This window comes from Plectropomus leopardus, chromosome 8, assembly GCF_008729295.1.
Source record: "Plectropomus leopardus isolate mb chromosome 8, YSFRI_Pleo_2.0, whole genome shotgun sequence".
Classification (NCBI taxonomy): domain Eukaryota; kingdom Metazoa; phylum Chordata; class Actinopteri; order Perciformes; family Serranidae; genus Plectropomus; species Plectropomus leopardus.
The window spans coordinates 6980495-7006083 of NC_056470.1; the positions used below are offsets into that span (position 1 = coordinate 6980495).

The following is a 25589-nucleotide window of genomic DNA, read 5'->3' on the forward strand; positions in this document are numbered from 1 at the left end:
AGTTTTATACTGGACACAAACAGTGGCCTCTGGGATGAAAGTTAAGAGTTTGTTTGACCCATCCTCCTCCCCTCCCTGCCATTCAATGCAGTCTTCCTCTGGGAATTAGTGTCTGACGCTGCTGACCAACAGTTGGTGTTTGAAAAGTCAGGATCGTAACCAAGATCAGTTTCTGGCACTGTGCAGCTCATATCAGCCCTATGACTCTAAAAGTCTGTTTCCTACCCATTGGCATTTGCCTCTTTCCCTCCTCCTCCAGCCCTATTGTCCTGCATGAGTAGGACGCAGCTGCTGGTGGAGGCCTTGTGCCCCTGCTGACTGCATAAGTCCAACGGGAAACTTTGGTGGGGGTTTGAGGGGTGCCTCAGGGGTTGGGGGGACCCAGCTTGTCTGCCTCCGCTGTGGCGAGGTACCCAGCTGTCTTCCACAGACTGTGAACCCCCCATTCCGCATCATTGAGGTATCCAGGACCCAGGGGTGTGTGGGCCAGGGAGGACAGCTGGCTGTGGGTCCCTGGCATTAGAGCTCAGGCCCAAAAAATCAGGCACTACCCTACATGAAACTGCACAGTTTTTGTCCAGGCCTGCCCCGGACCTGACCCACGACAGCACTTTTCATCCCAAACCACAGTAAAAAATCTGAATTTCTATGTAAGAGAAATATATTACTTATTATATTTTTAATATTAAAACATTTCTTGCGAGCCAAGTGCAGATATTTTTTCTTGCACCACACGTTCCTTTCCTTATTTCAAGAGTTTGCCATCTTGTGCACAACAGGTTTGGCAAAATAGGCTGCGCTCCTCGTTGTGTCTAGTGTGCATGGCGATCCATGGCAATGTGGTGCACAAATAATCATTGCGCTTAGCTGCATTTTCTCTGTCATCTTTATCACCGCCTGGGAGATAAAAAAAAAAAAATAGAGTTCTACCTGGTGCGGGGAGAACCTACAGCTAACCAAACTGCTTCGGTTTTAAAATCCTCTCTTTTTTGGGGGCTCTCAAGGTTTGCAAGTATGGCTGATCGTGCTTCATTGGTGCAGGCCCTCCTAAAAACATAAGAAATATGTTTGTGGAAATGGCAGCCTTGTTAACTTTTACTTGGGTTACTCACATTCTGTGTTTGGCTCGACTGTGGCAATATTTATTCTCAAGTTACTGGATCACTTCCAGCATATTCTTGTTATGTTTGCTAATTGAGTTTTCTTTTTAAATGTGTCACGCTTCAGTCAAGACAATGACGACATCTCTATCATGAGCCCACCAGTGCTGTGCGAGCGTCATGTGGCCTTGTACTATAAAGCGCACTGTATATGCATGTGGTTATGCTAATGAGCATACAGTTACAGGATTGTCCTTTATGGCCATCTGTCGTTCTTGTCTGCGATCGATCAAGGTCGTGTCAGCTGAGCTCGCTCTGGGATGCCACCGTGATGAATTCATCATCTTCTTGTGCAGGCATGTTCAGCGTTTCCCTCACGAGAGCGGTGACAGCCCTTTGCCTCTCTGCTAGCGTCATGTGGAAACTTTCATATTGGTTCCTTTCAATAGACAAGGTCAGGTCAGTCAGTCAACACTCACACTCTGCTCACTACCTGGAGGCTATCAAACTTCATCACGGTATGTAGCACTTGAGAAAATCACCTTCTAAAAACGGTGCTCTATGAAGATCTATGTAAGATTTTTAGTATTGTAAAAGACGCCAACCTTTTCACCTTCATTAAAAATTATTATAAAACTCCCATTTTCCTATGGCAGTGGATTATCATGGACCACTTGAATCAGGTTTATAGCTACTACAAGGAGGGACTTTATGGTCACCATTCCACATCCTGTCTGAAATAGGCTTGAAATCTGTCCAAGTCCTATTCCAATTTTCCTGTTACAGATCAGGTAGTATAACTCATATATAGGAGAGAAAATCATTTGTATGATGCTTCAGTCCTTGAGGATCTCTGCAATGTCATCCATGAACTGAGTTGAGATCCAGCACTTGTGTTTAAAGCACAGAGTACATTTAGGATCTGTAGACTGTGACTCATATGAAACCTACAAAACCACAGCTACATATTCGAGAAGAAGGACATTTTGTCATGAATGAATACTACAATGTCTCATCACTTTTTAGAGGTTGTTTTGCTTGGTTTGCATGTTTGCCTTTTTGTTAGTAACAGCAGAATGAACATATTCAATGAGGGAAAATGGACAGAATAACTGTGATTGAGGTACTACACAGAGGATGTGTAGTACAAATGGAATAAAGCAACACAAATGGACAGCAATGTGGGCAGACAGATGGACAATGGCTCGGCTTTTTGCAATAACTCATTCTATCATTCACGGTCTGTAAGGCCTGTTTAACATCAAACATGAAAGTACCCGACTGATGCAGTCTTTGCAATTAACATTTCTGAGTCATAACTTAGTGAAATAGGAATACATATACGTGTGTCATACTCATGTTGTGATCAGCCTGCCTTAATTGCTCCAGCTGTATTAGTGATTTAAATAAGCTGCTCTTTATATTTTCAGATCTTCCCTCATAGACATCTATTTTATTCAGTATCAAAAGTAATCCAGGTAGTTGTTGTCTGAACATCTAAGGGTACAGTACAAACAGGGACTGCTAGAAGCCAAAGTGAAGACCAGGGATGCACAGTGAGGAAATGTTCCCATTGGGTAATAAACTTGTGACAACCAGTTTGATCAGTTGCACCAAACATTTCACAGGTGTAGATCTTTGTAGATTACCCTAATATCTATGGTGTGCTGTATTCCCAACTTCTAAGCAAGCAATGCGACCAACCGTCTTTTTTCCCTTATTAATGTAATCAGGTTCCATATTAGCATTGTGTTTAATTCTAAATAAGGCCAACAGGCGCTTTTGCTTTATGATTTGACACCAAATCTGCCATCGTCTTGTTGGTCAACTCTCCTCAATCTTATCACCTGTTGCTGCTGTTGTATAGAGCAGACACATTTGGTTTATAATTGCAGCGTTCACTTCAGTCACAGTCCAGCCAGTACAAACGAATTTGCACACCCAAATCAATAACAGCATTAATATTGGGCCTAATGTCAGACCTAAGTGCTGAACAAAGATACATTCAGATTTTTTTTTCCTCCTAGACCTTTCCAACTGCAGTGTCTTGGTGTCAACTACAAACAGTCAAATCCAGTATGAAAAAAATGACTCTCTGTAATTCACTTTTCCAGTGTTTCCATATGATCTTACTTCCAAAGTTGAATTTTTATTAGAAAAAATACATATAGGAAACAATAGATGAAGGTGCTGTAGCTACTGCTGCATTCACACATTGAAAACATTTGTGTCAGCTTGACTCTGGGAGCATGATTACTTCTACTGAAACTCCTTAGTAGTAGTAGTAGTTCACTTTAAAATTACTCAGGATCCATATCTACAGCAAAAGTTTTCAGTACTTTTTTATAGTTTGGATGAGCATCACAGCATGATGGGTGTGGCTCAAATATGCAGGTCTCTCCCTGTGCATCTTTATGTCCTCTCATTATCAGGAAGAGGCCTGTGTTGGTCTTCTGGGAGTTAAACTGAGTGGTGGGTGACCTTCGCTGGCTGTGGGCTGCAGTCCAGCTCCACAGCTCTGTAAGCAGGCCGACCAAGCAGCGCTACAGCCTCAGCATGACTAATGAGACTGATTCAGACAGAGAGAGGGAGATACTATCCTCTGTGTGTATGTGTGTGTGTGTGTGTGTGTGTGTGTGTGTTTAGGACTTACTTTATCTCCCTTTTTTTCTGCGTCTCGCTCCCTCTTTGTATACCGCTCTGAGTGCTCATTTGTGTGTGTGTGTGTGTGTGTGTGTGTGTGTGTATGCGCCCACCTCTTATCCTGGCCTCCAAAGAAGAGGGACAAAACAACAGAGGAAACAAACAGAGGAAAATGGGCTGATAATAAGAAGTGTGTGCGTGTGTGTTGTGCATTGTCTGCACAACCACAAGGTGGACGTCAGAGGGAAAATTGGCTGCAATAACAGAGAGCAAGAAGACTCTTTTGTTATTGCCCTCTCTCTCCCTCTCTCTCTCTCTCTCTCTCTCTCTCTCTCTCTCTCTTTCTGCCTCACTCTCTAGCGTTTCTCTCCCTCACTGTCTCTATTTTTCTCTGAGCATAATGGTGTTTATTAATATTTATCAGTGTTGATCACTTCTGGCCAGGATTATAGTCTATTTCTGTGGCATTTTGTATTCTGTCTTCTAGGCGGTTGGTGGCTCGGGTGTGTGCGTGTTTGTGTGTGTATTTGCATTTGTATCCGTTCGCTGCTTCATTCTCACTCTATCTCTCTATTGTATCTTCAGTCTCATTACCGTTAGCTGGTGCCTCAGTGGATGGATCACCCACATTGCATCACGCTCTGGGCCTGCTGGGAGGGGAATATCAAGGCTCTAATGGCTCTGCTTACATCATGCACACTAATATTTCTTTAATATTTGTTATTGCAAAGTTATCTGGCTTAGAATGACCTTATAATGACCTCAATAATCTCACATCCTTGCTAGTAGACATTTGGATACAGGACATTGAGTAGGATATTCAATATATTTTGTAGAATTCTGGGTATTTTATAGGGTGTTGAAGTGTTGGAAGCTAGTTTATGCATTAAGGATACCGGAAATAAAACTCTAATTTTTTTGAGGAAAGAACAATGTTTTGTAACTCACAGTTGGAGCACTTCCAGTTGGCTTGGATGAGCAGGAAACTGTCTTGGTTGAATCATAAGTGCAAAAGATGAGCAACTATTGTAGTAAAGAGCTGGTTCTTAAAAAATCATAAAATGTTACAAGCCCATGTAGACAGAAATGTAAGAAGCATTTCAATTAAAAAAAGTTCAGTTACCAAGTTATTCCATTATGTGCACCAAGGCAAAAGACTATACTTTGCAGAAATTCAGTAACATCTTAAGCAGTTTCAGAATCTTGGGACACATTTAGCAAAAATGATGCAATGTTTTTCCCACTGAAATCGCTGGATCTTTGATTCACTCCTAACATTATTTTGTTATTACAAACAAAAATCAAAGTATAATATTCCAGAAATTAAGTTAAAATAATGAAAAGGATTGCTGCTGCATAAATCTGTAGTATTGTCAAAGAGGTATTAATTGACTGTTGTCCTTGGAACAAGCTGTAAATCCAACACTGACAAATTATCACCTTATAAAGTAATTATGTTGTTAGCAAACAGTTGCCTACTCGCATCACATTACATCCAGCCGACAGGAAGCTACATTAGCATTCATTCGGAGTCGAGTCTCTGGTGGATATGAGTCCATTCACTCTACTTTTACCTCTGTTTGTTCTCTACCAGCTCCTGGGGGAAATATCTGGCTCTTTAGCTGCTAAATGCTTCGCACTGTACACCAGCTAGTGCCAACCTTGTCTGATGTCTAGGGCTGGACAGGAAATGTATAGGGGTTTTTTTAGGTTTTCTTTTTTTTTTTTAACAGCTGCTTGCTGCCTTTAGAAAATGATGCTGATGAGAGCTGTGAGAGTGAACTGAGGGGAACTGCATTGTGTCAGTATGGGTAACTCTTTTTACATTGTTCACAGTCACTGAATCCAGTGTTAAAGCTGGAGTAGGCAGAATTTGAAAACACACCCTCCTCCTGCAGCCCTCCCCTCTCTGTCCTAAGCCCCTCCCACCAGACAAACACAGGCATATTCATACAGTAACTCAGTGTTTCCCTTAAATGATTTTATTTCATCTTATTTCATTGCAGAGTTGCCCGCAGCCCCTTCACTCAGCTTTTACTTGCTCCATTTCTTCTCTCTGTTTATTAGACCATATATTAGAATTAGCTAGCCACCCAACAGTCCCTCTACCTGGCTCTCCATCCTGTGAAATGCTCCACCAGGAGGTGAGCTGTCAGCAGCTCTAGTAACAGAACTTTTGTTGGCAGCTGTAGAGTCTCTAATTTGGCCAGCAAAAAACCCCCCAGCACCGGGTGTCAGCAGTATAACCAGTGTAATGTCAGTAACAGAAAGTTTGCTGAACTGGTAGGAAGTCTAGGCTGTCTGGTCCCTCAGCGCTGGGGTTTGCACGGGCTGGATTTGAGTTGTGGCCACTGACTAGGGATTTGTCTCTGGAACTGCTGCACGCCCTCCTTCCAGCAAAATTGTCTATAGTGACAGGTTTGAGGTGGAGGACACACTTTGATTCGGGGCTCCTCTTTCTGTGCAGGACTCTCCACCATTGAGTCATGCTTCACCAAAAGGATGTGCATGCCTATCTATGTTTGCAGAACAGCCAATAGGAATGTTTTCTCACTTAAATAACCTGTGATTGGCCAAACTTTCCTTTGCAGCCTAGATTTAGTAAAGCCTGAAAATAGAACCAAGAGGATGTGCAGAAGTCTAGCTTACTCTCACACAACTTGAATTATGACATGCTCAAAGTGTATCATGGGATTTTTGCCCAGTGATGCCAAAATTAAACTGCCTACCCGAGCTTTAGTATAAACAGTAATATGTGCGGCTTTTATGACGAGAAGCCATGAACGATGATCTTGGGCTTGGTTCAGATCCATAATTTTCCTGTATAGATGTAACTATTTCACATTGCTGTCTAAACTATTGGTAATGCCAATTCAAAATAATACTGAGTATTCAAGAGTACATCAAGATGCCTGCCTCAAGAATGGAGCCTGACAAATCTCAAAAAGTAAGAAGTACTTGAGCTCTTTTTCAGGGGCCAACGTGTATCTTGGTGTGTGTTTCTGTGACAGATACTGACCCTGTTTCTGGAAAAACAGGTGAAACAACACTGAAAACAGATGGTGTTATCCCAGGCCACAGGAAGAATTTCTCCCGTATTTTCAAGAAGTCAAGTTTTTATGACTCAGTGGGAGACTAAGTGACTTGTAAAGATGATTTTTTCTGGCAGTACGGTGATAAATACATGCAGCGCTGGGGTGAATTGCTGTCAAATACTGTCTCGAATACAGCGCATTGAGGGGAAACACTTTTTGATGAGGTGCAGTTTTCACTCCAGCCTCTTGAGACATTTTGATGCATGACGCAGCAAAATACGACATACCTCGAGGCATTTTAATGACTGGAGCTGTAACACTTCCCCATATGTTTTTGTCTTGTGATTTTTTCCGCCTCAGGCTGCGTCTTCTGGTGCCCACTATGCTGAGAAATCTTCCTAATTTATAGTGACTTCTCTATAGGATAATTTCTCAGATCCAACTACAGTATGAACGGCGCCTGTGAACTAAATTTACCACACAGTGGTGTTCATTGTTAACTCTTGCACTTGACAAAATGGATTAATGGCTGCTATGGGCTCATAAGTGTGTCAGCTTGTTATGGATTTGGAGTATTTTGGAGCTGGTGGGTGCTTAGCCTTAAAGCTGTGTGAGGCGGACCTGAAGTGACCTTTTTTTGCAGAAACTCACCGGTAGTCTGAAAAAGATTTTGGAGTTGATACTGAGTAGAAATGAACAGTTATTCTGCAGTTTAAGTATTAGAGTTTCACATCATGAAACAAACAGCTCTATCTGTCAAAAAAGGCTGGAATTACACGTTGTTAAGTGGTGCAACAATTTACTAAGCTGTAAACTATGCTCTTCTCTGAGTCAAGTATCAGTCATGGGTTCATGTGGGTTTTACCTCCCTGGACTCAGTAGTCCCAGAAAAACGTTGTGTTTACTTGCTTGTGCTTTAAATTAACAACTTGCATGTGGCAAGATTTAAAAGCACAAGCCGGAGGATAACCTGGAAATCCTTTGATTAGCCATTTTTATTTTATTTTATATTTTAAGTTTTATAACATTTTTTTTTCCATTTTTCATTTGGTCTCAATTGACATGCTTTAATTTTGTGGGTGCTCCGCTCTCCTTAACGCCATTCTCCAGGTGAAGAGGGTTGGGTACAGTTCATATTCAAACCATTACCAGTCTCAGGATCTGGAATTTGTTATTGGGATTTGGGACCCAACAGTACCTTTTTTCTGTACTTTTCTTTCCATGTAATAACAAAAATGTTATTTTCTTAAGAAGCTGCAAGGGGCATGTAGTTGACTAAAAAGCAATTCTACGACCCTGCTCTTTTCTAATCACACATAAAGCTAATCTTCTGTCTCTGTCTACTGAGGTGTGTGTGCTAGTCTAGCAGTCATACTAGGTCATTACAAGAATAATATAGAGTGGAAAATAGATTGGACTGTGAAACTATTGCGGCAGATTGTTTGATTGTTTTGGCTCTCTGGGAAGTAAAATAAGTTACTGATGGAGCTCGGTGGCCTTTGTTCCACCTCTTGTCAAAACTTAGTGTTCTCACCCAGATGCACTCACAGGCACCAAAATGTGGCATTGATTGATATATTTTGAATCAGTACTCTGTGGAACTGACATCATTTGGTCAGTAGCCTTAAAAGTATGTACTCAACCCTGGAGGTGAACACTATATACAATTCAAATTTGTTTGGGGTGAACTATTCCTTTAAATGGGTCCAAAAGTCAATGACGTCTTCCTTTTATGCAAACCTGTGCTGGTGGTATGAGACACAAACCTCTGCAGCACACTCCCAAACTGCTGACCTGCAGCATCTAATGAAGAGTGTAATTATTTATTGATGGGCATTTATGCTGTGTTTGTATGTGTGTGTTTGTGTGGGTTTATGACGGACATGAATGCCTGCATGTGCGTTTGTGCAAACATTCATTAATGTGTTTGTTTCTTTAATTATTCATGTATGTGTGGATGCATTTGTGTGTGTGTGTGTGTGTGTGTGTGTTTGTGTGTGTCCTCCAGCTGTGTTTGGGTTTTCCTGCTAGCTGCTCACCAGGCACTGTAAGATGAGATAAAGCTTAAAAACATGTTTTGGCTTCATATTTTTGTGTGGACATGCATGCGCACACAGACACAGACACACACGCACACACGCACACACACACGCGCGCACACACGCACACATACACACACACACACACACACACACACACACATACACACTTACACGACAGTAAATAGCTACTATTGAATAGTATAGTCATACATTTAAAGTATACATTTAAATATTTAAAATGAAAGTCCCCACGCTTACCAGGCTCAGCATGACTTGTATCTCAAACGTCAAAACAAAATAAAAACTTCAGTTATCACAGCTCTTAAATATTTGACTGAAGGTGTTGAGCAAAATGTGACATATTTAGTTTACAACAGAGGCCTTGTAGTCACTCATGATTCTGTTGAATGGTGCTTACAAGGATCTTTGCGGGTGTTTATTGTCATGTGCATGTATGTGTGTATTGGGAGCTATGTACCTGTGTTCTCAGCACAGCCTCCTTTGTGTCAGTATGTGCCTTCCACTTTAAACACACAGCAGCGCGGTGCAGTTTCTCTCCGGCTTCCATATTTTGGTGAATCCCTGTAGTGGCCTGTTATAATTGGATTATAGCTGTCAAGGAAGGCTTTAGTTCAGATTACACAGATTATAGTCTGCAGTGCTCAGATGGACAGCGTGGTTTAAAAAGCATCATCTGGCTTGTGTGACATAGAAAGAGCTTTTTGGCAAACAGATGTGATGTTTGCCTACATTTTCCAAATGTAGGCCAAAAGTAGCAGATGTGTAGTAGCAGGCTGAGGTGGACAGAACACAGCAGAGTACACTAACGAAAGGACCGGCATTCGATCTGGATTATTTTGACTGACATGATCCTTGAAAATATGCATGGATCAGGACTGATACTGATCCTAGGATTGTAAATATCTATCCAAACCTCAAGAGATATATGTAGATATCCTCTATATAAAAATTCAGACATTGATACAAACACATAGATTACATTACAGATTACAAGAATACATTATCACTTTAAGATAGCTTTTCAAAGGAATACTTTACTCATATGTTGATTCAGTTGCTCACCCCATGTTACATGGAATTCGTGAGGATTTTTTTTCTTACATGCTGCGATAATGAACAAAGAGTCCAAATACAGAAAAAAAAATAATGAATTTGAGTAAATGGGGGCTACATTTCACAACAGCAAAACAATATCAAAACATTAGTTCAAAAGCTCTCACATAACTGGATCAGTAAAATTTAGTTGTCATTTATTCAGACATATGCTCACCACTTTCCAAACACAAGCATTTTTGCTAAAACCTTACTATTAAAAACACTTGCATCTGTCTGTTTGTGAGACTGTTTGTGCAGAAATGTTTTGTATAGTCACGTTTTAGCAAAAGTGCATGTGTTTGGGACGTACTGAACAACTGGCTGGATAAATGAGACAAGCTTTGAGTGTTTGTAAATCGATGTAATGATTTAGTTTTTTGATGAAAAACATACCCCCATTTACTTAAATTAATCAAGATTTTTCTGTTTTTTAAATCTTTGTTGACTTTTTAGGCATGTTAGATAAACAAATCTTTCCTCACAAATTCAATGTAACATAGGCTGAGTAATTGATATATGAATGATAATGCTGTAAGCAAAGTATTCCTTTAAATAAACTCAACCAAACAAAGGCTAAAAAATATATAAAAAGATGAGATGCAAATATCAAAAGAATAATAACTTTTTAATTACAAATATGTATCTGTGTCAAATCAGATACAGAGATTAAAGTTTTGATGTGCCAGCTGGCAAAACAGTCATAAACTTTTCTATGTTTACCAAAAAATATAAAACAATACCCATGAGTGCAATTTACGTTTAATGATCGTGGATCAACAGAATCTTTAACTTTAATTAAAAATAAAAGTCATTCAGAACCTTGCAATTCCACTTTGAATTACAAACACTCCCAACAAAGATGAAAATACACATTTACAGCAGGCGGATCTTCAGTGCATCACTGCTGTCAACAAATGTGTGCTGTGCCAGAAAAGCGATTCGCCAGACTGGAGCTTTCCATGAGGAATTAGCTCAGTGGATGGCCGGGGCTATCTGGGGTGAAGCGAGCAGCCGTCCCACTGTGGCACATTAACCTATATGGCCAACTGACACTGGAGTGTTTGAGCCAAGCCCTCTCTTTCCACAGAGCTCCGTCTCTTTGGGATTCCTCCACTTTGTGAGTTTTGTTTTTCCGCACACCTTCATAAAATTATGACCTAGATAAGTTTCCCGCCGGGATTCAGTTTTGACAAACAGAGACTGGCAGGGATTTTTAAATCTGCTCCACCTTGTTTTTGAATTCACCAGTGTGGCACTTAAAGCAGTAGGCTCGCATAAACTCTGCAATTAAACCAATTATCCCAAAAGAGTGTTTCAGGGTGTTTTAAAGTATATTGAGTGTGACAAATATTGGAGCTGAGGAGGCCTCCTGCATGCACCGATATCCCCGTGTTGAATAATGGAGGAAGAAAGACGGAATCACTTCAGACAGGAACTGAGATGTAATGTGATTATCTCAAGGCCTGGGCAGATAATTTCATATAATTTAAAAAAAAATGTTTTTTACTTGTTTGTGTTGTGTGAATGCAGATGTTCAGGAAGTAGGGAAGAAAAGAAAAAAAGAGTGATGTTGGAACACACAAGCTATTCAGTGTCGGACACAAAAATACAAACCCAGTCTTTCATTGGATTTGCGATCTCTGAATATTTTCACACGCGCACATGTCCATGGTTGCAGGTCAGTCAACTTTTGCATGTTTTTCATTTCAAATGTTTCAGCTCCTCGCATTGGCACATCTGTTTTCAATCACACAAGGGGGGGGATGAAGGAAAAGGGTGAGATAAAAGAAAAAGATTGAAAGAGAGGGGACGAAGGAATCTAAGAATGGAAGAAAACGAGATAGAAGGTATGGGTAGCGAATGATGAAACCAACAGAGCAGGGAAATTGAGCAGAATAAATCTCGCTGCAAAATAAATGTTGATCTCTTGGCATCCCAGCTATTCCACTGACTTTGACCTATGGGGCTGAAGTCTCTCTCTCTCTTTCGCCTGCAGCTTTTTCATTCCACCAGAGCACATCTCCTCGCTGCCAGGCTCTCTCTCCATCTCCAACTTAATACTCCTCATTTCACCCAAGCCAAAACAACAGATGCTGAAATGTCGAAGAGCCTTCCCTCCACCCATGAACCCACAGAACATTTTTTAAAAAGACCAAAAAGAAGAACAGCATCAGGCCAGTGATGCCTTGTTCCGTATGCAGAAATCAGAGGCATGAAGTTCCCTCTTATATCAATGAATGTGAGACCAAACAGCAGAGGTGTGAACTTGAGTCACTTGAATCGATTTGAGTCACACATTTGATGACTTTAGACTCAGAAAATCTAAGAATACTTGCAACTTGACTTGAACTTTCACTCCATTGACTTGTGACTTATCTTGGACCCAAGCCTTTTGACTTGATACTTGATGCCTTCCCCTTAGCCAGTTTTGAAAGAGAAAGTTATAGAGGAAATGTTCGCATCCCTCAACCCAGCAGCATAAAGACCAATGAAATTTTTTTAGTTAAATACATCCAGACAGGACAAAAGCATACAAAATATATTCTGTTGTAGTACTCTTTTACCATATCCCCTCAGAGTGGTTTGTATGATATCAGACAAATTGGCGCCTCATGATTGACATAATCGCTTTAATGTAGAGTTTCATATTTAACATAAACATGCGGTGGTTTGGCTTAGGCAAGTAAAGTTACTGTTGTTAGTTTTAGGAAAAGAAACATGTTGAGGGCATACCTTAAAATGACTCAAAGTTAGGGGAAAGTCCCGGGGAAGAGTCCTGTGTTTTTCATCCGCAATCTGCCTCCTTAAGACCACTCTGGACCACGTCCTTGTTTACTCCCGTCAGCTCATTGGTCACATGATCACAGCCTTTCAGAATAAATTGGATATGTATGAATATTGGTGCATTACTTTTTGTAGGAAAACATAAAAACAGTTTCTAAGAACAGCCTGCTGGTTTATTGCGCTATACGTAAAAGAAAAAAAACATCAGTGTCAGCACTACTTTTTTAAAGATAAAGTTCAGTCGCACTTGTTTTAACAAATTGCAAATAAATACAAATTTTAAAAAGCATTCATGATTTTTGTAAATTTAATTTATTATTGTTCTGTTGTAAAAATGGCTTTACATCTGGTGAAAGTGTGTTTTGACTCATTTAGGACTCAAAACTAAGGTTGTACATTGTAAGCACTCGACCAGTTGTGATTTAAAACAAACACAAAAACTTCATCTATACTAAACAATATGAATGACTGTGAATGAACAATACGTTTTCTCCTTAATCAAAACTCATAGCAACATATTTCTTATTCTCTGACAACATTGCATAGCCTTGGAAACATAAAAAGACGTCGAGCCCAGACATATGAAACACAATGTGTAACTTTAAACATTTATGTAACTGAATAATGCTTAGCTATGCCTGCTTATCACGCTCTTGTTCCAAACACAAAGATAGCCACTGTGTCATGAAACACTTGTATATATGTTTGCTAATGCTAGTCATTCAAACAATTTTTCAAATACACCATTCTACTGATAGCTAGAATGTTATAGGAGAATGCGCATTGTTTATATTTTACAATCAGATCTGTATTTGATTGATTAAATTTCACACATTCATTCAAACTCCTTCAAAGCCAATCAAGCAGTTATCATCCTTGTGTTATCATCCTTCTTAAAACTCAAAGTTTAGGACTTGGGACTTGAGTGCAAAGACCTGTGACTTGCAAGAAATGACTTGGTCCCACCTCTGCCAAACAGAGCCCAATTCTCTTATTGGCCTTTTTCTTGCTAAAATAAAATCAGTGATGCCAGTTCCACCATGACGGTTAAATTTCAAGCTGTTTTGCAGGGTGTATTAGTGTGAGGGGAATGGCTAAAACTGATCTGGGGTGGTTTTGGATGCTTTTCAATGATATAATCTTATTTTCAACATAATTAATAGTGACATACCTCAAAGGAAAACACTAATTTTGGTGTAATTGGCCCTTTGGGTAACTTAATTATGAAATGTGCCCTGTGGAGTTTGTCTTGTCTTGCGCACAAAACAGTGTTTACATTCAGCGTTTCTGCCCCAAATGCATTGTGTGTATCCTTGAGGGATTGTTAAATGCATATAAACAAATAAAAGGCAGTTTTTTAAAAAAAACTGTATAATTTACATTTTTTTGCATTAATCTTTCAGTCTTGTCAGAAAGAAATGTGGAAGGTGCATATCCTGTTATAACATTTTGTAATACCAACTGCAGTAATAGAGGGTCTGCGCTGTGTGTCTGTGTGCATATGACAGCGTGTGTGTGGGGGTGAGATGCAGATGCCTGTCGTTCTGTTGCCATTATAGCAGACTGCAATGCCAGATGTCTGCACAAAGTCCACTCTGTGTGTGTGTGTGTCTGTGTGTGTGTGCATATTGTTGCAGCAGCTTTCCTCTTTCCCACTGCGCACATACACAGCGCACATATATACACATTGAGCAACAATGGAATGGTGTGCACGTACGCTAGTGTTTGTGTGTGTTTGAGTTTAAGCAGGTCAAAGCTTCAAGTGTCCCAGTCTGTTTGACAGATGTTTAAGATCCCTGTTGCACCCCCTACTCTGTCACAAACACACACTGTCTTTCATAGACACTGACAAACAAACATGCGCACACACACACACTCATTAACAACCAATTAGAGAGCAGATATTGGCTCACTGGGGGAAACTAAAGGCCAACCAGTGCTGTTCTCCGCTTCCAACGCCAAGTCACAACAAATACCTGGATGCAGGCCAGGAGAGTGTGTGTGTTTGTGTGTGTGTCTGTGTGTTTGCGTGTGTTGTTGACTTCTTCTTCCCAAGTTTGGCAGACCAATCTCATCTCCTTTCTTTATTAAAAAACACACACACACACACACACACACACACACACACACACACACACACACACACAGTAGCCCTCACATAATTAAATGCATTTTTCCACTCTGCAAGTCTTGTTGTTCATTGCATCAGCCGGCATGTCTCAGTAGTACAACTCTCGCTTCAACATTATCTTTCTCACATGGGAATGTGGCAGGGGCTATGTATAACACACACACTCACTTACACACATACACACACATTCTCCATGGGATTGAGGCAGTGTGTTTGTGCCAGTATTGGATGAGAAGATGCTTGAGACATTGGCTCTCTGGAGAGCATGTTGACAACATCTCTCTCTCCCTCTCTGTTTACCTCAATCACTGTCTCTAACTCGCCCGTTCTCCTTCCATCTCTCTCTCTGTGATGTGATTTTCGGTGCACTCTTACGTCCCTGCAAATAAATGAAGATTAGGAGAGAATGCTGATGATTTAGGTTGATAAGATGGATGTAGATGGTTTTATTCGCAATAAACTCTGCTGCAGTGAACTGAAAACAGAGAGTTGGAGAGCAAGAGAGATAGTAATACTGTGATACCATGAAACAATATTTATTGAGACTTTTATTGAACTGTGAAAATCTCATACCTTTGCAACCCCAGCCTGTCCTCTTCCAGGCAGCTGCTGCAGTCTCACTCAGACTCAACCCGGATTTCCACCGCTTGCATGTGTGTTGCTTTACAGCTCTGCTGCAGTTTTTCTCCGTGGTCCATCATCCATCAATCCCCACTGGTTGCGTTTTGAGTCTGGCATGGTGCAGCACTGCTGGATCAGCTGGAGTGGTGAGACTGAGGAGTCCCTGCGGTTATTACAGAATCATGCGCATTGTATCGGTACAGAAGAAGAAGAATAACTCCATTCACTCTGTGGATTAACTATAGTAATGAAGATTCACTCCCATAACTCCCAAAAAGTTGCTGCATGCCATTTCCTTTCCATGGTCATCTTTATAAAAGGATGTATGGAGTCATAAATCATTTCATGGTTTTTCACCGCCCAAATTATCTTCTCCTCTTCCGTGTTGCTGGTGGTGATCTCCAAAAACCTCTGACCTGTTGACTCCAGGCCTGGATCTGCTCATTTTGACACTTTGTTGATGTAATTAAGTTAAATATGATCATACGTAAACACGGAGTTAAAGTTATAGGAAAAGTTAGCGGCTGTTTCAATGTTGTATCACTGTCTGATTTCCTGTTTGCTCTGTGTTAAATTCGGCTGAATTAATGCGAAGTGATCCACTGTCCAGCAAAAATAGGAGGCTTGCGTATCTGATCTGCAAACCCCCGGACTGTCGGAGCTGAGATGGAGTTGATCCGCAGCGCAGCGGAGTCAGTGGAAATGAACACATAGACTAGAATGCTGTGATGGGGCGGAGCCAGACCGCACATGGATCTGGTGGAAATTAGGGGTCAACCTGGGTCTGACTCTGCAGCCGGTACTCCCCGTCCCAGACACCCACACCGAATGAATGGGATGACCTGATGTAGTGTAATGATTTTAATTTGAACAGCAGCATGAAAATCAGAGTAAAAAACAGTCAGAACAGGTCCAAAGAAGACCCTGTAGGAAGGTTTGCCCCGGATCTAAAATGCAGTCAATATATGTCTTTATAAATGCCTTATGTTATTAATTGATTATCAAAATGGCTTACTTAATTTGTTTTCTATCAATTTATTGATTTTTACCTGCACCCCACAGTTCACAATCTCAGAATCGCTTAAAAATCATTCGTCTCCTGTTATGATACAACTTTTGGTCGGAGATTCAGTGAAAGTCAAAAAAAAATAGGCGACTATACAGAGAAGTTAGTGGAACTGTACTTTCTTAATGTGTGTGTGTGTCTGTGTGAGACAGGTAGGGGACGTGTGTGCTGTTATTATAGTAACGTTGGTAACATGTTCTTCCCAGTGCTTCATCTTCTGAAACCATAGTACAGTCACGGTACTTCTTATGCTTACATGTTTAAGGGACAATTTAGGGAGCTGAATTTAACCTCTCTCAGTCTATAGCACACGTTCTCCCTCACTGCTTTGAAGCTCATTAGTGGCAACAAGAGCGCTATTGACCCTTAGCCTTCCCCTATGTCTCTCCTCTGTATCTCCCCTCTTTTTCCCCCTTTTTTCTCTCCCCATCTCCCCTTCCTCTCTTCATCTCACTTGCCCCACTCTTTCCCTCATCACCCCATCATCATTCACCCAGCAAGAGTCTGGCAGGGGGTTCATGTGTGTGTGTGTTGCCAGGGGCCAGCGTGCGCCTGTGTACAGCAGAGGTCTTTGGCAAGGACAGCACAGGGGACGCTGTCCTTGTCTAACCCCCTGGAAATAGAACAAAAGTGTGTGTGTGTGTGTGTGTGTGTGTGTGTGTGTGTGTGTGTGTGTGTTTGTGTAATAATGCTATGTACAGTGTCCTGAGTATGAGCTATAGCTTGTAATAATAATAGCGCGGTCAGAGGTCCAGTAGGCCAACAGGGACAAGCGATGCCGAGCTTATAAAGCACTAATAAAAGACTGCTGCAGGTCACCTTATGTTTGGGACACACTAAAGGAATGTTACACCGATTTACACCAAACACCGTAAACCTTCCAGGTGATGATTTAGTTATTGCATTTCAACACGATAAACACAAATATGGAAGACAGAACTGTCCTTCAAGTACAAAATGAATGTACAATTACAATTACAATTTTGATATTTTCTTTATTTTTCTTAAAGGATAAAGTATATTGCTCAAATTAGGGTAATGCTAAAACTTATTGCAATACCAACAATTTGGTATTGCAATAATGGGTGACAGGTGCAGATGTTCCCAGTTGCCTGATCCATCAACTGTGTTAAATTCGGGCTAAATCTATGCTCTTATGTGTATTATGCAATTGTTGGTGTTGCTTTTTGTGGTCGGCGTTGGATGGTGGTGGCGTGTTGTTAATTGGGATGAAGAAATAACTCATTTGTAAAGTTTCCTCTCCTGCTCTCCACTCTGCTAGCTGGCCAGGTCAAAGTTTCTAAAAGTAAACATCAGTAAATTTTGAAGAAAAGAAAGAGAAAATGAGCACCGGCTGTAGTCCTGACCACATGGACAAGCAAGACCATCTCTGCATCCGAATCTATTTTGAAGGAACCGTGGCAAGTGTGCAGGAATCCAGCATGGGTTGCAATCCTGATCATGTGGATCCTTCTGCTGAACTAGCAGCTGCCATCCATTCTAAAAGTGTTGGATAATAAACTGGACAACTTCAGTGCCACATCAGTTTCCACTGGTTCACAGGAACCTTAACCATAATATCCTTTGTTTTGCCAAAATTTGTCTAAATCCTGGAATGCTGGACAGTGGTATTCACTCAGATGACTCTTCTGAATGCAGATCTGACAGAGCAGGATGAGTCACATGCTTTACGGTGAGAGGTGCTTTCCTGTTCCTGTGCTGGATCGCTGCTATATGCCTTTCAGAGGCAGCTGCAAGGTGGAGTCAGTGCCCGTGTTTGTCAGGGGGACCCTGCGGTCATCTTGTTGTGGTCAAGATTTGTTAAAAAAAAAGTCCTACACATGCCCCCAGTGATGCAAGAGATGGAGCCAGTCAGGGTCTGAAGCATGTTCCAGGACACCACAGTTGACAGGCAGGTTTCCATTACAGATTTACGCAAAACTATGCCACTTCTTATGTGACTTCTCCTCTCGTGATAACATTACAAGAAGCATGGCAATGGATGTTCAAAACTTTAACAGTTTTTAGTAGTATTTTCATAACTGGCATGTTTCCATTAGGCTTATTTTATATCTCCTGTTTCAGTTTGTGCAATTTGACGGTTAATGGAAACTCACCTAATGTCACAATGAAATCAATGCACCCACTGAGTCTGTGGTTGGTTTAACTTGTCAGACAACAAAAACAACTCAAACTTCAATCAAATTATTCCACAATAAGAAACAATGGATTACCAGAAGTGTCCAAAACATGTAAGAGAAGGCAAAAAAAGGATTAAATTGCAATGTACAAGTTGAAGTAGTTGATGGATTAGCATTTCACTGAAGTTGTACCTTGTTTGACAAATAAATTATTTAGTTGACTAGAACCAAATCTCATGTATACCCAGCATTAGTTTTGAGTAAGTGGAGGTAAAAGTATTATGTTTTGTTTAGAAGTGGTTTGGACTTGTTCTGGGTGTCCTCTTGAGCTCTGATTTGGTCTGCATGTCTAATAATGAGCTTGTTATGAGATGTGATCTGACACTCCGCAGAGGTCTTAATTGTAACTCTGTTTTTAATATCTAAATATGGCGAAATAGTATTTGTTGGACATTTAATGGGCATGACCCTGTTTACACTTGACATTTTAAGTATCCTATCTGCCCAAGATGCTTTTTAAATCCACTTTCATTTACTCTGCCACATGTGGTCATCTCTGACGACCACAAATCTGATTCCACCCATCTGCAGTCCCCGGCATAAGAGTAAACAGAGGGTGATCGAATGATGCTAGTCTATTTTTTTAAATTAGGCTCTTTAGTCACTTGTGCATTGGCGGCGGAAAAAGCGTCGGTGTCTCCTCAACAAGTAGAGGAATGATGGAGCAGGCAGACTGTAGGAATTACATGTCTACAAGGCACACAACAGCTAGCAGATGTCAGGTCTGTGTGAGGCCACATTTGTCTGCGGTGAAAACACGTCGACTGAACGCTCCACTGTGCCTCAATCTGAGCTGTTGACTCTATGGTAATGATGCAAGTCAGGCTAAACATAACAAACCATTAGCGTCCTCAGCATGCTGGCAACAGCGCTGCAGAGATGGCGATCTCACTTCTGTGTGTGCAAGCTTGACAGACACTGGGAATGCAGATTAGTTTACAAGTGCGAGGCGTCGGCATAAATAAATCCAGGCTGAATGATGTAATTATGAGCCACTATAATAAACAATTTTGCATTCCGGTCATGTTACTTAAAACTTCTGAGTTGGACACAAAGAGGATCGCATGGCTGTCTTCTAGGGTGCATGGATTGCAAGTGGATTTTTGAGACAAATATATGCTAAAACGCCATGTAGATCTTACTTATTTTGCCATGTATGTATCCTCAGCTTGATGAAAAGATCTGTGCAACAGCGTTTAGTTATGTAGGATCCTCATCCTGATAACGCTCTTTAAGGAAGGATGAAAAGGGAGGAAGGAAAGAAAGATGGTCTGCAGGCATGTAAAAGCAGAAAATAAAAAGAATGACCCTGGGGGCGGACATGATTTCCCACTGGCCCGTCCCTGTGAACCTTGAAAGAAGAAAAAAGGAAGAGGAGAAATACGTAGAGACAGAGAAGCAAAAAAGAACAGAAAAGGAAAACAGGATTAGCAGGAGGAGAGACTGGGATGGAAGCAAAGAAGATAAAGAAATAGGCAGGAAATGAGGGAAAGAAATGAATGAAGGTCTGGTTCTGCTCTGTCTTTATCAGAGGAAACAAGGGAATCTGCATGGCAGGGACCCAAGACCAGGGTTCATACTCTCACTGAGCCATGGCCATCTCTCCACTTCCTCCTCTCCCCCTCTTGATTTCGACATTTGTATTCCCTCCTCCTCATATCTGTTTCCATCTCTCCTGCATCACTTCACTTGCCTTCCTTTTGTCGACTCACTGTTCTGTTTTTCTACCTTTGTCCTCCTTTTTTTCCTCGCAAATTACTCCCAAAACAGTTCCAAAATTGAGAACATGTTTATGTAAATCATACAGAAGCTAAAGCGCTGTGTGTATGTGGTGTCTCTCTCCCTTTTTTCACTCACTTTGTGTCTTTGCTGATTGAAGTTAAACTTTGCTGTGTTTATGGCTGGCTGCCCCTGAAAGCAGCAGGGAGACAATGGGTCTCATACAGGAGTGATATATCAACTGATTTCCCCCTTATTTTTGCTCATATCCAAAATTCGCAATTATTTTGCTATTATTCATAGATTTGTAGTATTCAGCAATGTTGAATGTTATTTTGGCTCTTATGTATAAAAAAAAAGAAAATCAAGCCCAATCACCAGAGGAAAATGCTGGCATATTTATGTTTCTGCAAAATACAGACACTTTATATTTGTACGTTTGATATTGTTCCTTAAAGGGACATAGTATGAGCTAACTTTATACGAAGGGTGAGTAAAGTTGGATGCTGTGACATGTAGTCGAGATGCCAGCCTGCAGTACTAACTGTTTTTAGGAAATTACTGCCACCAAACACAGGTGTTTTTTAGGCACCTGTTGCTGTTTTTCCGCCTGGGATAGTGTCACAAAAAGTGTTATTTATTCATTTATTTACTTTTAACAAGACATCATTGGGTTTCCAGCTGGGATAGTGCCCCCAAAACCAGGCATTTTAAGCTAAAATATGATCTCTGTAACCATAGCCAAGTGGTGTATGGGTTTTAACCTAAACACACATTATTCATAGCATTGCTGAATCGTAAAGAAACAAAGTTTCAGCGTATTCACTAAATAACATATATAACATGTCTGTGGTTTGAAGAAACTTTCTACATTTATTCTGGCAACTGGATTGTAGGAGGGTACGCTCACTAAGATAATAAAAAAACATCTTGTTTTCATCATCCACAAATTGTCCAATGCAAGGAAACATAAAACAAGGTTTTTAATTTAACATAAAAATAATTTAAAAAAAACACTTCAATATCATTTTTAGAACAGTTTTAGAATGATTAGAATAATTTGATTATTTAACTTTGTGGGCTATAGAAATATTGTTGGTTACCCTTGGATGACTTTTGTGTGTTCAGTTACTCGATGACTTACACACTGCTCTTAGATGCTCTTGCCCTCTGCTGACATGGCATTTACAGTATCACAAGTGTTTTGCCATTTGATTTTTCTGTAACACCAGAACTGACACTCAACAAATTCCCATGTTTACAGTATTTATTTACCAGTAATTTGTTTTCACTCCTGCTGAAGTTATTTTTTACAGCCTTTTTTTGTTTGCTGGCATCTCTCCAACTCTTGAGCATGTGCCAGTACTATTTGAACATAGCAACAACACCTGCTCTTATACAGCATTGTGCTTAGGGGAGATACCTATGCTCATAACAATTAGCCACTGCCTCCAGTATATGATCATGTGGAATTCATCTTTCAGCACGCCTGGGTAAGAGCCGATTTGGGTGGTTAAAGATTGTTTGGTGCATCTTGAGTTGACTTCTCTTATTCTTTTCTGTCAAAAGACAGTTAAGAAAAACAAAATCAGAGAAATTTAGGCGAATTCTACAGCATGAGTCCCAATGAATGCCACAGGATTGTATGCAATTTCTTTTTTAACCTGCGAAACACACACGTTCCCTGACAGGTTTGCTGTTTTGGAGGGAAGGGGCTGATTGATTAGTCTCTGTGGAGATGATACGTCTTGTAATGAACAAAGGAGAGCTGGCATGTTAATTTTGTAGTGTGGGACGCTCTAACGTTCTCGTATGTGTGCTTGTGTGTGTGTTCTTTTGAATTTGATTTTTTTTTCTTGTATTTTTTCATTTGTGTCTGTACGTGAGATCTCATAGTAAGGGTGTTTCCGTCCACCCATTTTAATGTACACGTTCAGTTTGCACTCAAAAATAATAGCAAATGAGGCCGGCTGAGGTGGAAAAGTCATTGTATCAGTAAAGAAAAGTGCAATATAAATAGATGTAATGAATAAAACATTTCTTGGGTCAGGCATGTCACTCAAATGTCAACTGAAGAGACTAAAAATAGCTGAAAACATCAGCACAATGAAGAGATTTAAACTGTAATTCATTATTATTGGTTTTAATTATTCTTTGATTCATTTTTGTTTTGACTTTTTTGATGGTTTTAAGTCATGTGTCTTATTAATTCTTGCTTGGTGATCTTAATTATTTAGATTTTATTCCTACTACTTAATGGTCTTAATGGCAATGAATTATTCATAGATCTGTTTTAATTGTGTTTACACATGTGTAATGTTTTATTTTTACACTGTTCACCAAATGTAGCTGCAACTTCTGCGCTAGTTCAAACATCGCGGTATGAAATGAGCCATAAAGTTCAGTTTGCTTGTTTGTAACCTTCCTTGAACACCTGTAAATTTCATGATCATCATGTTCTATTTAGGAAATGTCTTGAAAAAAATTCAAAAGGTACTGCAGAGGTGAATTCCATGTGTAGGGATTTTCCTTTGTTTTCTATGAGCAAACAAATACAAACACTAAGGAAGTGAAATCAATGTAACCATCTTTATTCAACACTTTCTTTTTTGCACAGGCAATTTAGTGATAACCTCGCAGTGATTTTTTTTTTTTGGACAGTGTTGAAATAAAATCCTAAATCCTCTTTGCAGACAGAGACAAGAAAAGAGTAAAAACGCAAACCCAAGTACTACAAGACTATCGGAAACTGACTTATGTATATGCATGTTTTTTTGTGTGTGTACATTGAGTGTGTGTGTGTGTGTGTGTGTGTGTGTGTGTGTGTGTGTGTGTGTGTGTACAGCTGTTAAATCTCCTTTGAGAGCTGTTTGGACTTGACGTTGTGTATTTCCTAGTGTGCTTCCTGGTATGCGTGTGTACTGTGCATACGTGTGTGTGAGGTCGCCACAGTAATTTAGATGCAGTCGATTATCTCTGTTACACATGTCCACGTTACACACCTCCTGATGCGAGCACAGCTATCACATGCTTTTAATGACATGCCTATTATACACACAACCACACACACACACACAAACACACGTTCATAAATCAAGCATGGCATATCAACATATCAGCGTGGCGATGTGCCTCTACGAGACACTTTGATTATGATATGCTAATCTGACCTATAATTTACTTCCTGTCATGTCTCTGTCATCTCTTTCAGTGTCCTGGCCGTGTGCTCTCCCTCCCCTCCGTGTTTATTCCAGCTCCATTTGATTTACTCACCGTATTGGCTTGTCTCTTATTAGAAACTACATTGCCAAAGCTGTATACAAAGAAATCAATGTTTAAAACATTAGCAAGCAACTGTTCATCCATTCAGACCATGCTGAGATGCTTAATTGCTTGGTTTGACATCATGTACTATGAAATAATCAAAGGCTGTAATACAGAGGAAGGCATTAATCACACTAGCTGAAAGTGCACACTGTTGAGATTGTGCTTTTTGACCTTAATGAAAGCAAAATATCTTTGCCTCCTCTTTTCTTCCAGTTTTCAAAAAAGTTAAAGAAACAAAAGGGAGTTGAGGAAAGTTAATTTTTCCAGTGACGCCCATTAATTTCACACCATTTCTCGCTAAATCTGCAGCAGCTTGGCTTCGCTCCAGCACCATAAAACGTCTACTAAGTGCCATGGAGATCGAAAGCCTCCTCCTTCTTTAAGAATTAATGTTAGTTTAACGAGAAAAGGGATTTAAAAAGTGTTAACGCTTGAGTTAATGGCTTTCTCTTTTTCTATCTCCCCTCCGAAAACCCCCAGCCACTGCAGATAGATGATAACTTCTGCGGCCAGGACTTCAACCAGCCTTTAGGGGGCACCACCGCCATTGAAGGCATCCCACTTTACGTGGACAAGGACGATGGCATGACCTCTGTGGCAGCCTACGACTATCGCGGACACACTGTGGCGTTCACCGGCACCCGTAGCGGACGCATGAAGAAGGTAGGCATCCTGGAATATGTGTGATTGTGATTGTGTACTCAGATTACCCTTTAAAGCAGAAGCAGTATTGCTGTTGTGTTGTAAAAATCGTAAAACTCCTGAAATTTATTATGGAGTTAAGGATTACAAACTCCTCAAACAGGCACAATTTTAAAAAATTAAGTCCCGTTTGGCCAGTATATGACAGTATATGACAGTATATCAAGTGTGAATAAAATATCATAGGTAAAGGGACAATACTGTTTTTCTGACAGTGACAGTGGTGTTATTTCTTTGTGTGTGTTCTGGTTTTTGTCATTAGATGTTTCTTACACTTTGTGAACAATTTCAGAGAAAAATTACGGCGATAACTGACATCAAACTAATAAAATGTGACTAGTGACTAAAATGGGGATTCAAATGCTCCTGCCAGAGTTCATCAGTGTGTGTGTGTGTGTGTGTGTGTGTGTGTGTGTTCCATGCTCAATAGAAAACCATTTTCACTTTGAAGCAATTTTGTGTCATTTCATGATGTATTTTCAACGGTCATTGGTTTTGGCATTGCTGACAAATGGTTTTCTCATCAGAAATATCATTGCAGACATCAGATGTGAATATGAGTGTGTGTGTGTACTTGTACAGCTATCTTTGCGACAACCAATCTGCATTTTAGACCTTGAGAGTGAGGACATTTTTTTTTGAGGTGAGGATATTTTGGCTGGTCCTCAGCCTCGGACAGACCTCCAGATGCCTGTTTGAGGGTTCAGACTTGGTTTTACAGTTCAGGTTAGAACTAGATTTAGTTGAGGTTGAGGTCTGGCATTCAAATATGATAGTTAAGCTAGTTAAGTTAAGGGAATGCATTATGTACTTGAATGTCCTCACACGTATAAAAGTAAAGGCTTGTGTATGTGCATCTTTCATGGCATTTTATGTGTGTTTGTTTTAAAATTGTTTTTCATTGCTTTTTAAAGACTAGTGCGGCACCTGCTTAATGTCTAAGTAGTCGTATCAGTCGCTTGCTTTGATATAACCTTCACAGTTATAAAGTGGATAATGTGTTTAATAGGTGGTATTTTTCCTGCAGTAAAGTTATAAGTTGTTTTTTTCCCTAAGTTAGTTGACTATGGCAAAGTTACACAGTTCGAGATGCAATGGCAGA

General features: G+C 40.3%; 1 protein-coding gene across 1 annotated transcript in view; it reads left to right on the plus strand.

Moving 5' to 3' along the window:
* Positions 1 to 25589, plus strand: part of LOC121946885 (plexin-A1-like) — a 321677-nt gene that overhangs the window by 51361 nt on the left and 244727 nt on the right. The window contains exon 3 of the mRNA XM_042491694.1: positions 24266 to 24448. Coding sequence (XP_042347628.1) covers positions 24266 to 24448 — 183 coding nt within the window. The remainder of the gene's footprint in view (positions 1 to 24265; positions 24449 to 25589) is intronic.